Genomic DNA, 17,891 nt, shown 5'->3' with positions numbered 1-17,891 from the left:
TTGACAGAGACACAGCAAGAGAGGGAACACAAGCAGGGGAAGTGGGAGAGGGAGAAGCAGGCTTCCTGCCAAGCAGGGAGCCCGATGCGGGGCTCGATCCCAGGACCCTGGGATCGTGACCTGAGCCGAAGGCAGAAGCTTAACAACTGAGCCACCCAGGCGCCCCAATAAATAAAATCTTTAAAAATAAATAGATAAATAAATAAAAAATAAAAACTATACCATTTAGGGGCGCCTGGGTGGCTCAGTCGTTAAGCGTCTGCCTTCGGCTCAGGTCATGATCCCAGGGTCCTGGGATCGGGCCCCACATCGGGCTCTCTGCTCAGCGGGAAGCCTGCTTCTCCCTCTCCCCCTCCCCCTGCTTGTGTTCCCTATCTCGCTGTGTCTCTCTCTGTCAAATAAATAAATAAAATCTTTAAAAAAAAAAAAAAAAAAAAAAAAAGAAGCAGGCTCTTTGACCTCTGTACCTACACTTTGAAACACTTGAATGTTTTCCATCAATTAAAAAAAAAAAAAGAAAAAAAAACTATACCATTTTGCATATTCTTTAGTTTTAAGTAATTTTTCCCTAAAAATATTTAAATGCTAGGGATTTAATAATGAACAAAAATACGATTACCATTAAATAAATGAAAATATTTATGCAATTCTCTTCCCCCTTTTCCACACATCTGCTTTTAAAACTTGAGTCAAAATTATAAGTAAAAGTACAAATAGTTAATAAAATATTAAAGGACATGACATGATATTAATTAAAAATAACCTGATAATGTATACCACAAGAGAAAACTAAAATCCAAAATAGTGTGGCCCTATTATTTCTTATATTTTCTGCAACTCTCAGTATTAGCTCAGTGTGAAAATTAGTGTGAAAACTTGTTCCCCTCTGAAGTGCACTATGTGTATATAACTACAACACAACAGCAACTGGAGTTCCATGAAGGCAAGGACCATTATCTGTTTCAGAGAATTCTGAGAGCCTGGCACATTTGACACATAATAAATGCTCAATAAATTTTGCTAAATTTGCCTATGAATAAGGCATCAAAAATTGGAACCCATTTTCATTATTACACTTTTCCCCCCCACTGCTACACTTTTGTATCTAACTCTTAAGCCTGCTGGGGGCAATTGTATTACTAAGTATACTGCTGTTCAGTAAATGCCTATGTGAGTTAACTGAACCATGAGTATTACTGGATTTCTTAATAGCATTTAAGGCTAAACAAGGAGGCCATTCAAAACATGATAATGCCAACAAGATATTCTGTTAAGAGAACACCAAACCAAACAAAGAAGTTCTTGATAATATGGAAAATTTCCAAATACAGTTTTCAGAATTAAGAGCTTTTTACCTTCTTTAAGACAGTCTGCATAAAATTACAGTTTTTCATGAGTGCAAGAAACTGCCAAAGAATTCTAAGCATAGTACTTTCAGATACCACCAGTGACCATAAGAAATATTACATATATATAAAAAAAAGAAATATTATGCATTGTCTATGTTGGGCCTGGACAAAATTGGGCCCTATATAGTCTCTCAAAGGGTTGTTAAACTGTATCCCCAACAAGTATGTCAGGATAATATATTTTTTTCCAATCAGAAATGTGGTGGGTAGGGATGCCTGGGTGGTTCAGCCGGTTAAGCGTCTGCCTTTGGCCTGGGTCGTGGTCCCAGGGTCCTGGGATCAAGCCCCACGACGGGCTCCCTGCGTAGCAGCGAGTCTGCTTCTCCTTCTCCCTCTGCTCCCCTATGTGCTCTCTCTCTCTCACTCTATCTCAAATAAATAAATAAAATTAAAAAAAAAAAAGAAATGTCATGGGTAGAGAAGGCAGGCACTGAAAGGGAATTTCCTGATAACAAAACAATAGATGAGGAACAATAAATAAAAATTTGTTATGAAAAGTCTGAAGCATATCAGGAAAAAAAAAGTAAGAAAGGTACAGTCAGGGAAAACACATCACATCATCTTAACTGTAAAAAAAAAAAAAAAGAAAGGGAGGGGGAAGGGTAATACTCTTCTACACATACACTTCAATATGACACAGCTGACCTTCACATTTTCTTTTCTTTTCTTTTTTTTTTTTTAAGATTTTATTTATTTATTTGACAGAGAGAGACAGCGAGAGAGGGAACACAAGCAGGGGGAGTGGGAGAGGGAGAAGCAGGCTTCCCGCTGAGCAGGGAGCTTTATGTGGGGCCAGGACCCTGGGCTCATGACCTGAGCCGAAGGCAGACGCTTAACGACTGAGCTACCCAGGTGCCCCGACCTTCACATTTTCAAAGTGACTATAAGTCTTTGATTTCTCTTTTGCCATCTTGCCCCTCCCTTCTTAACGTTTTGATCGCATTATTTATATTTAATTACAGATTAAATTAAATTCAAATTAACTAATCTGATTACAACAAATTATGATTCATAACAAAGTTTATAAAGAAGTTGATTAACCATGCTTTTTTCCTTTTATCTGTCTTAGGCTACAAATGTAACACTTCAAAAAAACTGAACCTGGGTAAAAAAACAAATCCATTTTTCTACTTGGGAGAAGTCATAAAGTGGGAAAAAAAAGAAAACAGGGGTGCCAGGCTGGCTCAGTCAGTAGAGAACGTGATTCTTGACCTCAGGGTTATGAGTTCAAACCCCATGCTGGGTGTAGAGATTACTTAAAAATAAATATATTTTTTTAAAAAGCCACGTAAGAGGGGCGCCTGGGTGGCTGAGTCGTTGAGCGTCTACCTTTGACTCAGGTCATGATCCCAGGGTCCTGGGATCGAGCCCCGCATCAGGCTCTCTGCTAAGCGGGAAGCCTGCTTCTCCCTCTCCCACTCCCCCTGCTTGTGTTCCCTCTCTCGCTGTCTCTCTCTCTGTCAAATAAATACATTTTAAAAATCTTAAAAAAATAAAATAAATAAAATAAAAAAATAAAAAAGGTCATATAAGAAAATAGTGTAGTGTAGTGGAAAAGGGTATTGATCTAAAGCCAAAAGATCTGTTACTCTATAAATTTTGTCAGTGACCTCTGGCAAGTCATTGACTGTTTCTAGTCCTTAGGTTCTGTCAAAATGGGGGTATTGGAAGGGATGAGGGTTTCCAGCTCCAGCAACCTTCCATTTAGTTGCTATTACCATTGATAGTCTTACTTAATTGTATTATGTTTGCAAAGAGTTGTAACTTTTAAATCATCAAAAAGGGTCAATTCAACGAGGAACATACTGAATAATTTGAAAAGATCCATCTCAATAGCATTTAAGCTTTTTTTTTTTTTTTAAAGATTTTATTTATTTGACAGAGAGAGACACAGAGAGAGAGGGAACACAAGCAGGGGGAGTGGGAAAGGGAGAAGCAGGCTTCCCACTGAGCAGGGAGCCCGATGCGGGGCTTGATCCCAGGACCCTGGGATCACGACCGGAGCCGAAGGCAGATGCCCAACGACTGAGCCACCCAGGCGCCCCCATTTAAGCTTTTTTAGATTATTTGCAGCAAGTATTTGCTTTCCTATAAAAATAATTTTTTTAGGGGCGCCTGGGTGGCTCAGTCGTTAAGCGTCTGCCTTCAGCTCGGGTCATGATCCCAGCGTTCTGGGATCGAGCTCCGCATCAGGGCTCCTTGCTCAGCGGGAAGCCTGCTTCTCCCTCTCCCACTCCCCCTGCTTGAGTTCCCTCTCTCGCTGTGTCTCAATAAAATCCTTAAAAAATAATAATAGGGGCACCTGGGTGGCTCAGTCCTTAAGCGTCTGCCTTCAGCTTGGGTCATGATCCCGGGGTCCTGGGATCGAGCCCCGCATCGGCTCCCTGCTCGGCGGGAGGCCTGCCCACCCCCACCCCCCCGCTTATGTTCCCTCTCTCACTGTGTCTCTCTGTCAAATAAACAAATAAAATCTTTTTATTTATTTATTTTTTAAAGATTTTATTTATTTATTTGACACAGAGAGAGAAAGCACAAGTAGGCAGAGAGGCAGGCAGAGAGAGAGGGAGAAGCAGGCTCTCCACTGAGCAGGGAGGCGGACGTGGGGCTCGATCCCAGGACTCAGGGATCATGACCTGAGCCGAAGGCAGCCGCTTAACCGACTGAGCCACCCAGGCGCCCCTAAAATCTTTTTACAAAAATAAATAAAAAATGAAAAATAGGGGCGCCTGGGTGGCTCAGTCGTTAAGCGTCTGCCTTCGGCTCAGGTCATGATCCCAGGGTCCTGGGATCGAGCCCCGCATCGGGCTCCCTGCTCGGCGGGAAGCCTGCTTCTCCCTCTCCCACTCCCCCTGCTTGTGTTCCCTCCCTCTCTGTGTCTCTCTCCGTCAAATAAAATCTTTAAAAAGTAATAATAATAATTTTTTAAAAGTTTTCAGAGATGATCCTGGAGTCCCGGGATCGAGTCCCGCATCGGGCTCCCTGCTCAGCAGGGAGTCTGCTCCTCCCTCTCCCGCTCCCCTCTCTTGTGCTCTCTCTCTCTCAAATAAATAAATAAAATCTTTAAAAAAATAAAAATAAAAAAATAAAAGTTTTCAGAGATGTATAAATTTTTAACTTAGTTCTCTCATCTCTTAACGGTAAAGTCTTTGTCTTGACGTAGATATCTTAACTCCTTCAAAATTAAGTTATTTACTTTGTAGATAGATACAGAGTTAGAAAGATTCATAGTAAATTAGATTGGCATATCCAAACTTGTCAAACAAGTAATACTGCCCACTTTCCATAAGCCACTCAGAGTTTAAAAAACACTGGAGCAAAAGTGCAAATTCAAATTACAACCCAGATTTGCAACCAACTCTGAAAAAAAAAAGAAAGTTTCTATGGGAACTTTTTCAGGGTCTTCTAAGAGAAAACAATTCTTAAAACCTAGCATAGTATCAACAATATAGTCATAATGTGGGCATATAAACCTTAAAACAACACTTCAGCACACCAGTACCTAAATAATAATGTTAAATGTTAGAAAAAGGGATAGCACTGGGCGCCTGGGTGGCTCAGTTGGTTAAGCAACTGCCTTCGGCTCAGGTCATGATCCTGGAGTCCCTGGATCGAGTCCCGCATCGGGCTCCCTGCTCGGCGGGGAGTCTGCTTCTCCCTCTGACCCTCCCCCCTCTCATGTGCTCTCTCTCATTCTCTCTCTCTCAAATAAATAAATAAAATCTTTAAAAAAAAAAAAAGAAAAAAAAGAAAAAGGGATAGCACTATTGTGACACACCCGTAAGAAATATAAAAAACAAATAGCAAAGTAGAAAATTTCAACTAATATTATTAACGTTTACAGACATCCAATAAGTAACTTACAAAGCATTATGTAATAAAGCTTTTCTACAGATGTTCATCTTACATCCCAAAACATTTTCAAGGAGGGAAAAAAAAAAAACAATTAGAAGCAAGGAATGAGCAGAACTAAATTACCAGTGGCAACATTCATATGCTACCTTACAAAGTGAAACATTTAAAAGAAAAGGAAGATATAAGAACAAAACAGATACTAAACTTTCCTGAAACACTAGGCATCCTTGTGCTCGTTATTTAATTAAGAACTAAAATGGCCACATTACACAATGCAACGTGATTTAACAATGACGTCATTTACAGAAAGCCACTGGAATGAATAAATAGGAGCAACTGAAAAGGTCCGAGGACTGTCTTCTCAGTCATTTCAAATCAATGAATCCACCTTAGTTTTAAAGGAGACTTTTTCTACTTAAATTGAAATCAGTTAAAAGCACTAATATCACCTTCAGAAACAAATATTAGATTAAAAAGGCAAATGATGCAGAAACATTTGACATTGTATTTGATAAAGTGTATTATTTTAAAAGAGAAAACTCTCTCAAATGATCTTTTGCAAAAGACTAATTCTGAACACATTTAAATCATCTAAACCTACTTGTCACTAGTATTCAAATACCCTAGTCTAAAATACAACTTTTTAATAAATTAGGTCTCAGCAATCTGACCCCAAGTTTAGCGACACCATTGGCAAACTAACTCTGGTATCACATTCAACTTAACTTCTAAGAGAAGACATTTTCCTGACCTCGATAAAACCAAGCAGATGTGAATTTTTTATTTTTAGTGCCTGAAATTTGCTTCTTGAGTGAATTATAGCCATCAAGGAAATATGCTCTATTCTCCTGCCAAAGACTAGCCCTGAACTCTTTATTAGGCAGAACTCCCACGAAGTCATACAAACTGTCTTTCAAAGCTGCCCCCCCCCCCCCCCCCGGTCAACCTGGTGGAAGAGTTTTCAGGACACAGGAGTGTCTGAGAAAAAACCTGAAGCTTTAAACTGGAAAAAAACAAGATCTGTGAGAGTGTAACTACAAAATGAGAGGAAAGAGTGCTGATAACTGGGAAACAGTGTTGATTTAAAAACAAAAAACAAAACAAAACAAAAAAAGCTGATTAAAAAAAAAAAAACCTCAGAGCCCATAGATCATTTCACTGTCTGGAAACTAAACTCAGTTTACTGGGTGGTCCCTTCCTCACTACCACCCACCAGGGGCTGAGCCATAAAAAACACAGGATACTAAGATGGCTGGCTTACTTTGGTTCTAAGTTTGTGCCTTTGCCTGTGTATTCAGCAAACAGAAATAAACCCTGAAAGTCAACAGGAGAGCTTAAACAATTTCTAAAAGATGGTTTTTAAAAATAATAAATATAAACAGACTAAGTGAACACCATGGAAGTTGCAGTCTTCCACAACCATGTAATAATGTCTCACTTTGTAGAGTGCTATGTATCTATCCACTTATCTACAGATGATTTCACATCCAAGGCTCTTTCTACAACATTATACTGCTAAGAGATTGAGTTTTTCCAGTAAAATTACTATATACCAGAAAAGGGGGTAAAATGAGACATTTTTTAGCAGCCAGGCAACAGATGAACAGCACTAAAGCTTCTAGGAAATGATTTTATTATCTTTCATTAAGGATAAAGTTGACCAATTGAAGGGAGAAAAATGTTGCACAAGTATGACCAACCAGAAAGGAGGAAACTTTTCTCTTCGGAAACCACTATTAATGAGGCAACCAATCTCAACTCACAAAATGGCCTTTCAGAAACTCATTCTCTCATTAGTGAATGTCAAGCTGCTGCTACTTCACAGAAACGCATGCATTTTTTTGAGCTCTGAGACCATCCATAATAGCTAGGTAGCCCTATCCTATGACATATTAAATGGCAGACTTCCCCAGAGCATGATTTAGCAATGAGAGTGCCTAATAACTGTTCTCTAAAGCCTAAGTTCTAAACCTTTTTAGAAATTTGCAAGGATCCAAATTATTACTAAATGGAACAATCCCACAGCTTTGCTTTCCTTTGAGGAAGAGCAAACTGCTGGATACAACCTAAGAGCAAAGAGAAAACAAACATGCTAGTGTAGCAAGTGTCTAATTTTCCAGGCTACTGTTTAGTTTTAACTTTTCCCACTTCTACGGCCAGCCATAAATTTTAGCCTATGAAACACTTGCCACATCTAGAGCATTAAACTTCAAAGAAGCAAAGATATCTTTTCTAAAACATTTTTAACAATCTAAAGGATTTCTCACATCCTAAGTTAAAACTAATAGGTAATGCCTTACACAAGAACTAATTACAAGCCCTAGCTGACTTGTATGTAGTCTCACCACTTACTTAACTGCTTCTCTGTAACTCAATGTCCTCATCTAGAAAATAAGGCAGTTGTACTAGATGACTTCTTAGGTCCCTTCCAGCTCTTTCCATTCTTAGATCTCCCAATCACTAAGAAAACTGTTAACTTGTTAAGGCTCAAAATGTAGTCATTTTAAACACACCTCAAAAATGTAGGAAAGTGGGCACCTGGGTGGCTCAGTCGGTTAAGCATCTGCCTTCAGCTCAGGTCATGATCCCAGGGTGCTACGATGGAGTCCCGCATCAGGCTCCCTGCTCGGTGGGGAGTCTCCTTCTCCCTCTACCCCCCACCCCTGCTTATGATCTCTCTTTCTCTCTCTCTAAGCTCTCTCTTTCTCTAATAAATAAAATCTTAACCAAAAAAAAAAAAAAAAAATGTGGGGTGCCTGGGTGGCTCAGTCGTTAAGCATCTGCCCTTGGCTCAGGTCATGATCCCAGGGTCCTGGGATCGAGCCCCGCATCAGGCTCCCCGCTCTGTGAGAAGCCTGCTTCCCCCTCTCCTCCTCCCCCTGCTTGTCTTCCCTCTCTCACTGTGTCTCTGTCAAATGAATAAATAAAATCTTTAAAAAAAGAAAAAAATGTAAGAAAGTTAGGGAACCTGAGCAGACCTCCCGCCCACCATTTTCCAAAACTGCAGGAGGCAGGAAATATGGTTGTCTATTTATCTTTTTTTTTTTTTAAGATTTTATTTATTTATTTGACAGAGAGAGACACAGCAAGAGAGGGAACACAAGCAGAGGGGGTGGGAGAGAGAGAAGCAGGCTTCCCGCGGAGCAGGAAGCCCGATGTGGGGCTTGATGCGGGGCTCGATCCCAGGACCCTGGGATCATGACCCGAGCCGAAGGCAGATGCTTAACAACTGAGCCACCCAGGTGCCCCTGTTATCCTCTTTTATATAAGAACCAATCTAAATGAAAAGAGAACTCTACAATAAAAGTAAACAATTCATAAACCCACATATATTCCAATAAAACTAAGTTTGGTGATATTAAACTATTTCCCATCATAATTTTTATATATCATGCAAGAATGTAAAAATCTATAGTATCCTGGGTGGCGCAGTGGGTTAAAGTGTCCAATTCTTGGGGCGCCTGGGTGGCTCAGATGGTTAAGCGTCTGCCCTCAGCTCAGGTCATGATCCCAGGGACCTGGGATCGAGCCCCGCATCGGGCTCCCTGCTCAGCAGGAAGCCTGTTTCTCCCTCTCCCTCTGCTGCTGCTTCCCCTGCTTGTACACTCTCTCTCTCTCTGTCAAAAATAAATAAAATCTTAAAAAAAAAAAAAGTCCAATTCTTGATTTTGGCTCAGGTCTGATCTCAGGGTCATCAGACTGAGCCCAGCGTCAGACTCCACACTAAGCTCAGAGTTGGCTTGGGTTTCCCTCTCCCTCTGCCCCTCCCCACTCAAATAAATAAATCTTGAAAAAAATCTTGTGCTCTTTATTAAAGATTAGCTCCATCACCACAGAATTTAAAATAAATTCTAAATAGACTTTCACTTTTTTAAATGGACATATCTCAAATTAACCAACAGTGAAACACTATTCAAAATGAATAGCTGAATATTGTGGTCAACTGATTCAACATCCATTCCAATACATACCTCTTCCCTGAGGACTCTTTCCCTTCAATGCTCTCCGTATTCTTAATTCCTCTCAACTCCACCTCCCCACTCCATTTCAGGCCTTACTCTCCCTTTCTCTCCCCTCCCTTCTTAACCATATGCTACTTTAAAAGCAGTCTAGGAAGTGGTTCTCCTAGCTAGGAAGCACCAGAATCACCTAGGAAGCTTACTGAAAATATGTAAGGGGACGCAGACAGATTCTACTTTTAAGATAACTAGAAGTTTTTTGTTTTGTTTTTTTTTAAGATTTTATTTATTTATCTGACAGACAGACAGCGAGAGAGGGAACACAAGCAGGGGGAGTGGGAGAGGGAGAAGCAGGCTTCTCACTGAGCAGGGAGCCCGATGCGGGGCTCGATCCCAGGACCCTGGGATCATGACCTGAGCCGAAGGCAAACCCTTAACGACTGAGCCACCCAGACGCCCCGATAACTAGAAGTTTAAAAAATTAAACCTTAACTAACCAGCTTGCTCAGAGGGTAGGATATTCTAGCTAACTAGAGATTAACTATGTAACTTTTTTTGTTGAAAATCCTTCTGGAACCCGCTATATCACCTTTCCCTCACTTAAGAGTTACAGTTCGGGGCGCCTGGGTGGCTCAGTAGTTAAGCGTCTGCCTTCGGCTCAGGTCGTGATCTCAGGGTCCTGGGATCGAGCCCCACATCGGGCTCCCCTGTCGGCGGGAAGCCTGCTTCTCCCTCTCCCACTCCCCCTGCTTGTGTTCCCTCTCTCTCTGTGCCTCTCTCTGTCAAATAAATAAATAAAAAATCTTAAAAAAAAAAAAAGTTACAGTTCATAAGAAATACCTGATTATTTAATAACTGTCCTACAAATAGATCGAGTTTATAATCAATTCTCATCCTATGAAGCGGTGGGCCTGCAGCCCCAATAAAGTTCTCGAGGTAAGAATGGTTTACATTTTTAAAGGGTTGTAAAAAGACAAACAAAAAAGAATACTATGTGGCCCACAAGACCTAAAAATATTTACTATCTGGCCCTTTATAGAAAAAATTTGCTGACCCTTGTTCTGTAGTACCAAAAGCACTGGAAGTACAGTGACCCCAGGGACACTGCCCAGAAATGCTCCTTTCTCCTAAGATTAACTGAAAAAAAAGTTTCCGTTAAGTCGGTTCCAAATGACTTAAATAGAATCATTGCTATTTCTCTAATCGACTTGCCCTCTAGAAACTGTTACCCACAAAAATCTCTATTTCCTTCTTTAGACTCAACAGTTTCAGTTAAGATGCTAGTTAGCTCTGGAAATTAATGTAAAAGATTGGAAGCCTTACCTGGGGCGTTTGCTATAGCCAAGGGCAGGCTTGGAAGCTGGTGCACCTGGATTCCTGAAGCACCCAATGCACTGAGGTTAATGGTCTGGAGGCCAGGCATGGAGGAGAGCTGAGCAGCATTCACAGTGACTGTGCCGGTAGGGATGGAGGCAGCTGAGGCAATGGGTGTAAGGGTGGTATTGCTGCTGCTGGTCTGCCCCAAGGAAACACCCTGCATTGGGGCCAAGGTGATTGTCTGGGCCTGTGGGTTCTGAACTTGGAGATTCTGCAGCTGAAGAGTCTGCCAACTGACCTGTCCATTGGGCCCCACTGTTGGTGTCCGGATGATGATGGGGCCAGAGTTTGGAACAGCCTGAAGCTGGAGATTCTGGAGGGTTTCCTGGGAGATAGCTTGGGTTGTAAAGGTCTGCCCTGACAATGGTGCCGCTTGAAGGGCCTGGAGAGCCTGTCCCCCTTGAACTAGCTGAGGCTGGATAAGAATTTGTTGCTGCTGCTGCGTCTGCTGGTTTTGCTCTCCCTCTTTTTGTTGACTTGCTTGCAGAGAGCCTCCAGATGTCTGGTTCTGCTGGATGTTTAGAGCATCAGACCCCTGTAGCCCACTGACCCTCTGGGGTGTCTGCCCTTGAGAGTTGGTCCCTGCTGATCCGCTGGTGGTAAAGTTCATAATTCCCATGTTGCTGGTGGTTGTAGTTGTTGAGTAGCTATTGGCATTGGTGAAAAAGGAGCTGGAACTGGCTTGTGATGATACCAAACTGGCAGAACTGATGGCAGTCCCTGAGGTGGAGGGCTGTGAGCCACTCTCCTGGGATCCAGAGCTGCTGATAGTGACTGCCTGAGAGCTAGGAGTCAAGGTAGCTGCAGAAACGCTGTTGACAGGTAGCAGGGTGATATTCCCATTCAGGGCCACTGGTACGTTGGTCACATACTGAGTCTGTCCTGAGAGTACATTATTAGCCAGGCCCTGGAGGGGGACAGCCTGCTGGAGTAGGTTTGGCATAGCAGCAATGATGTTGCCTCCACTTCCTCGATTTGTGATGATCTGTTGGTTTGCACCTGGTATGATCTGTATCTGACCAGAACCATCCTGCTGTACTTGGGCCCCAGTGGCTGCGAACTGCAGCTGCTGCCCATCAACGGTCTGGAACTGTGGGATTACTTGATACTGAATATTAGGCATCACTCCAGGTAATCCTGTCAGGACTTGCTGGTTCTGTAAATTGGAGGTGGCAGCCACAACATACTGCCCACCAGAGACCGTGCGATTCTTGGAAGACTCACCGCCATTGCTGCCATTGGTACTGCTGCCACTCTGTTCCTTTGAGGTAGGGGTAGCCCCAGAGGAGGAAGAGATGATCTGCCAGCCATTGGCACCCTGTGAGAGCTGTGTGGCTGTGAGGTCAAGCTCACCTGTGCCCCCTGACTGGCTTGGGCCCTGGGAGTTGTTGCTGTTTTCATTGGGTGACTCAATTCTGCTGCAAGTTGCTGCCAGCAGAGCCAGAGGGGATGGCTGGGATTCCTGGCCAGAAAATAAGGGAGAGGATAGGAGTTAGTTTAGTGACACCCAGCTGCCAGCCCAGGGGGCAGTATAAAACAAGTAAATAGCAAAACAATGCAGACAAAGAGGGAAAGAAAGGAAGGAAAGAAAGCTAAGAAAGGAGAAAGGAAAGGAAAGGAAAAAGGAGAAAGGAAAGGAAAGGAAAGAAGGAAGGAAGACAGAAAGAAAGAAACAGCTGACCTATCTATACTGCTGAAATCCTCATCTTGGGGATCTGCCAATCATTTGTCTCACTATGCTAACTTCCTTAGCTAAAAAATGGTTTAGCCCCTTCCTAAAAATGTTTCTGTGAAAAGACAATCATCTAAGAATATCCACATTCTCTTAACTTCTCCCCCACTCTGTCCTGATCATCACTTACCTGCCCTCCTCCTCCTCCACTGCTGCTACTGCCTGTGCTGCTGCTTCGAGCCTGAGAAAAGGCACCACCACCATTACCACTGCCCCCATTATTGCCACCAACTCCTTTTTCAATCTTCACCACAGCTGTCATTTCATCCATGGAGTGATCTTGGTCTAAAAAGAATTAAAAGATAAACAACTTAAAGCTGGGGGAAGGAAAAGGGTAAGGTGAGGAGGAGTAAAAGACACTATGATGAAAAAGAAATAATTAACAGTAAGATGAAAGGCACTAGTGTAAAAAAAAAAGTGGAGTGGAGAAAGGGCAGTTGTAGGACATCCAGAACACAGTAGCGCTAAAACTGGGCCTCAATTCTCCCTTGCACAAAATTAAACCCAGAAAACATTAAAAATGTACTTTTCACATAGGAAATGTGAGGGGCGGTGGACATGTTCAAAGGGTTTCAAGATACAAAAAATTATCCTGGTGAAAAAAAGGAGAAGGATAGGTAAGGCAAAAAACAACATGTGGGTGGATGGAAAGCTTGCTAAAATTAGGGTCAAAGGATATGGAGAAAGAGAAAAATTCAAGTGTAAAAAGGACCAAGAGGAGAAGAGGGGAAAAGGGAAAAGAACAAATAAAAAGTGTGAGTGAGGAAACATTTGTGAATACTGCTAAGGGGCTAAAGGGGTCCAGGGGTTAGGAATCTGGAGGTTTCGGGGCGGACAGAGGGCGGGCCCTTAGAGGGAAAGGGCGGTTTCGGGGTGAGGGGCGTGGAAAGGGCGGGACGGTGGGGGGGAGGGGAAACCTACGGGGGGAGGGGAGGGCCTTGGGGCAGGCGGCGACCAGAGGGCGGACCAGGGAGGCGGTTGGCCCGGGCGGGGCCTGCACTGCTCGGGCCGCCCCCGCGGCTCCAGCCCCCGGCGGGAGGAGCCTCAGGCGGGCGGCCGAATAGTGGGGGGTAAGGCCCGTCCCCCGTGGCCGGGGCGGGCAGGGGGCGGGCGAGGCCACGCTGCCCCCTCCCCCGGGGCGGGCGGCCCATCCCCCTCTTTCTCGCAGGCCCCGCCACTGCCCCTTCTCCCTCCCTTCCCTCCGCCCCGGGCGGGACCAAGGCCGCCGCCGCCGCCTCCCGCCCGCCCCCCCTCACGGCGGGGACCGCCCGGTCGGCCCTCGCGCGCGCCCCCTCATTCCCCTCCCACCCCTAAGCTTGGAGTGGACTCATCCTTACCGCTCATGGTGGCAGCTGAGGGACGAGCTCAAGGGGGTCCTGTCCGGGGGGGTTGGGGGGGGCCGGGAAAAACGCGGACGCTGACGAGGCAAGCGAACCCGGACCGGACAGGGAGGGGGGGGGTAAGGAGGAGGGAGCAGCGCGCCACAAGCCCGGCCTAGGCTCCGCCCCCTAGCTGCTGCCCCGCCCAATGAGGGAGGGAGAAAGGAGGGACTTGCAGAAGAAAGACGGGTAGGTTGTCCAATGACAAGACTCGCTTGCTTTCTAAGGCGTGTAAGACCAAGTTGCGTGCCTGGTGTCCGCCCAAGGAGGCCGCCCTCTCAGTTTTAAAGGCCAATGAAAGACGCAGGAAGTGAGGATGGGCGGGAACTAGTGATGATAGGCTTGGAAAGAAACCAGTTAACTGCCAGGCGGGCTCCCTGAACGGTAGGGATAGGAAGAACTTTGATTGGAATGACAGAACAACGACCAACCAGAACCCTGGACATGCCTGGGCAAAGTCCCCGGTGGGAGGCGGTAAGAAGTAGGCAGAAATGGGATAGGATGAAGCTGATGAAAACCAATCAGAAATCAGGCGGGCAGCCAAGAAAGTTATGATTGGATTAACACTGAAAAAAGACACGATAGGACGCAAATTGACGTGAATGAAAAGCCAATTAAACGCTGAATGGACTCTGAGGGCGGGATTTTGGAGTGGGCAGAGGAGAATTGGCGTCTCCCTCAGTCACTCAGTCCAATGAGGTGGCGAAGAAAGCCAGGCACCGCCTCCAGCTTGGCCAATGGGCGCTACTAGAGCCTCGGTCCTGGGGGGAGGGAGCAGGGCTGTGCCAAGAGGAGTCCGTCGCCATTTTGGCCCTCCTCAAGGGACGTCTTTACAGTGATTAGGTGGCATGCTTCAGTGGAGCCCTGCTGCTCAACAAGTGTCAGAGCCAAGACAGTTGGTGCGCAGTTTTACCTCACCACCAGGGCTCGTTTGAGCCTTCACTTACCCGTTCTTAAAAGTACCTCTTTAGTCTCACCCTTCCCGGGGTTGGGCGGGCAGGCGGGCGGATGCCTCTGAATGTGGGTGTAAGCCCTGTGGGTGCGTGCACGACGAAATCTGGCGACGCGCTCATACGGTTAATACCGAGCTGACAGTTCGCAAGGGCTCTGTGAGACCAGCAAACGCCATTTTATTAACTTCTCCCAGATAAAAGTGCTAAATACTTAATTTTTGTGGGGTTAACTTTTCAAGAGTTGGTCTTTGAGGCTAAAAGACATTGGAGAACCTCCCAGAGTCAATGTCCTATAAGCCACTTCCTGTTTCTCCCCTTTATTGTAAATACCGTCTAAGCATAAAGCAGGATGGCAAGATAAAGAGTTCCTGCATTTGTAACTACAAAGTTAAAGGACGTTTTTCCCGAGGCACTTGAATTTCTGGCCTCCCATTCCACCTCCCCTTTTTCCTGATTTTGGTGGGGGCGGCCTGGGTGACTTGTCAATGACATGGAGGTTATTCATTCTCTGTAGCCCCTTGTATCTTACATGTTGTCACTAAATTATTTACAATTCAGCACTTCGTGATGTGTTGTTATGTTTTAAAGTCTGGATCCCCGTGGGGCGCCTGGGTGGCTCAGTCAGTTAAGCATCTGCCTTCGGCTCAGGTCATGATCTCAGGGTTCTGGGATCGAGTCCCAAATCGGGCTCTCTGCTCTGCAGAGAGCCTGTTTCTCCCTCTCCCCCTGCTCTTCTCTCTCTCCGTCAAATAAATAAATAAAATCTTAAAATAATAATAATAATAATAAAGCCTGGATCCCCCCTAAAACAGGCCTCTGCCCCTTTGCGTAGGCCCTGAAGAAAGTGAAGTGATTGTTAAATGCCTACTGTGTTAGGTGCCTAGGTCAGTTAAACATTCTGCCTCTTTGTGTCATGCTCATAAGGAAAATATCGGTACTAGAGAAGTTACGTATTTTATAAGAAATTTAGGCTGGGAAATAACTGGCCCAAACTCACAAAGCTAGTAAGTTGTAGTGCCAGATTCCAGTCCAGAACAGTCCCACAAAAAGTCTTCTATAGATTCTTTTTTTTTTTTTTTTTTAAGATTTTTATTTATTTGTTTAACACAGAGAGAGAGAGCACAAGTAGGCAGAGCAGCAGAGGGAGAGGGAGAAGCAGGCTCTCCGCCGAGCAGGGAGCCCAATGCGGGGCTCGATCCCAGGACCCTGGGATCATGACCTGAGCCGAAGGCAGCCACTTAACGACTGAGCCACCCAGGCGCCCCAAGTCTTCTATAGATTCTTAAATGAATAAAGCATGCCTGGTATAACCATTTATAAAAATGGGCTTAATAAAATTATATATATATAATTTTTTTTAATGTCTTTGTATTGTTCCCTTCTAGCTCCTGAAAAAAAAAATCTCTAACTTCTAGGACAGCTCAAATGGCATCATACTCTTGTGTACCTTTATATAAAACATCACATTACATTACAAATCACAATAGCATCTCCCTAGATCAAAGTTTCTCAAAATATAATGTCAAACAGTCTCTATCCAAACTCTTGGCTGCTTTGTTTAAAAAGGTAGATTCCGGGGTGCCTGGGTGGCTCAGTCAGTTTAGTGGCTGCCTTCAGCTCAGGTCATGATCTCAGGGTCCTGGGATCTAGCCCCGCATCAGGCCCCCCTCCTCCCACTCATGTGCACTCTCTCACTCTCACTCTCTCTCAAATAAATAAAATCTTAAAAAAAAAAAAAACTTCTCTGGGCTTCCTCATGTATAAAATAGGAATAATGAAAATCTATCAAATAAATAAATAGATAGATCAATAAAAAGGTAGATTCCTAGTCTCCCTCTCGGTAGTAAATCGGTGAATCAGATTCTCTGGGGTGAGGCTTGAGAATATGCATTTTTAACTAATTCTTTCAAGCTGATTAGTCCCTAAGGCAAAGTTTAAGAAACAAAAAGGGATGAAACTGTAAAGAAGAAACAGAAGGGAAGAAACTTCCTGGATGGTGGCGCCTGGGTGGCTCAGTCGTTAAGCGTCTGCCTTCGGCTCAGGTCATGATCCCGGGTCCTGGGATCGAGCCCCGCATCGGGCTCCCTGCTCCGCGGGAAGCCTGCTTCTCCCTCTCCCACTCCCCCTGCTTGTGTTCCCTCTCTCGCTGTGTCTCTCTCTGTCAAATAAATAAATAAAATCTTGAAAAAAAAAAAAAAAAGAAACTTCCTGGATGTTAGAAACTGCATTAGTCAGCTTTGTAAACCAAGCTCTGGAGATTCTAACAGCTGTTTAATGTATTCAGCAAAAGACCACACCTAAACTTGCCGGGGATGGGGGTGGGTGGGGGAGGAGCTAACATAGAGCGGTCCTCTGAATGTTTCCTGTATATACGTATTGTCTAACTTAATCCTTTCAATTAATTTAAATTGCCATCCCCTTTTACAGATGAGAAAATTGAGGCTCAAATACTTGAATTATGATGGTTCTGTTTAGTTCCAAAGCCTGTGTTTTATTCCCATGGTTCTAAGCTAGTCTATCCCTGAAACGGGAAATAGAGTTTGATTTTATCCTAGGTACTGAGAAAAAGGTCTACTTACTGATAAGAGAACAAATGGGCATGATCCATCTTGTCCAATTCATCTGTGAAAACCTGAACAAAATTTCTTTAAACAAAACTAAGATAAATTCTAAAAAAATGAATAACTTACTTCAAGGTTTCTCAAATCCCACACATGCCAGTGTCTGTCTACATAACCATTTGTGAAATCATTTAAATAACTCCTCATGACTGTGTTTAAAAAGCAACATGGGTACTTGAGAGATGTTTTACTTCAAAATCAATCATAATAGTACAGGCACTAAGTGGTAACATTCCAGAGTGGCAGTCAAGATTCTTGTGTTCTGCCCTTTACTTATTCAGGTTCATCTTCCATTCTCTGTTGGACTCTTCCCCCAAAGCATTCTTTCTTGGGTCTCCATAGTCCAGAACCACAATTTACTCAGCTTACCCTCCTTCTGGGTTACCAACTCTTCCTCTTATCTTTGATAAGAATGACTTCTCTGAAGTCTTTTCCTAACTCCTCCAGATGGGATACTCTGTCCACTATGTTTTTATATACCTCCATTAGAGGTATCTAAATATCCAACCTCCTCCAACTAGATAAAAGCATTCTGAGGGCCTGGATAATGCCTTTTCACTTTGTATCCTCAGGGCCTAGCATATAATTGACACCCAGTAAACAAACACT

The 17,891-nt window shown here is 43.9% G+C and overlaps 1 protein-coding gene across 1 annotated transcript in view; it reads right to left on the bottom strand.

The window, feature by feature from the left end:
- The window catches only part of SP1 (Sp1 transcription factor), a 55,947-nt gene extending 42,150 nt beyond the window's left edge, over nucleotides 1-13,797 (bottom strand). Inside the window, exons 1-3 of the mRNA XM_036124112.2 lie at nucleotides 13,667-13,797; nucleotides 12,460-12,614; nucleotides 10,544-12,059 (exon numbers count right to left, since the gene is read on the bottom strand). Coding sequence (XP_035980005.1) covers nucleotides 10,544-12,059; nucleotides 12,460-12,614; nucleotides 13,667-13,673 — 1,678 coding nt within the window. The 5' untranslated portion in view covers nucleotides 13,674-13,797. The remainder of the gene's footprint in view (nucleotides 1-10,543; nucleotides 12,060-12,459; nucleotides 12,615-13,666) is intronic.
- Nucleotides 13,798-17,891: the final 4,094 nt, after the last annotated feature.

This window comes from Halichoerus grypus, chromosome 6 (genome assembly GCF_964656455.1).
Source record: "Halichoerus grypus chromosome 6, mHalGry1.hap1.1, whole genome shotgun sequence".
Lineage (NCBI taxonomy): Eukaryota > Metazoa > Chordata > Mammalia > Carnivora > Phocidae > Halichoerus > Halichoerus grypus.
This window is presented reverse-complemented; position numbering and strand designations above follow the sequence as displayed.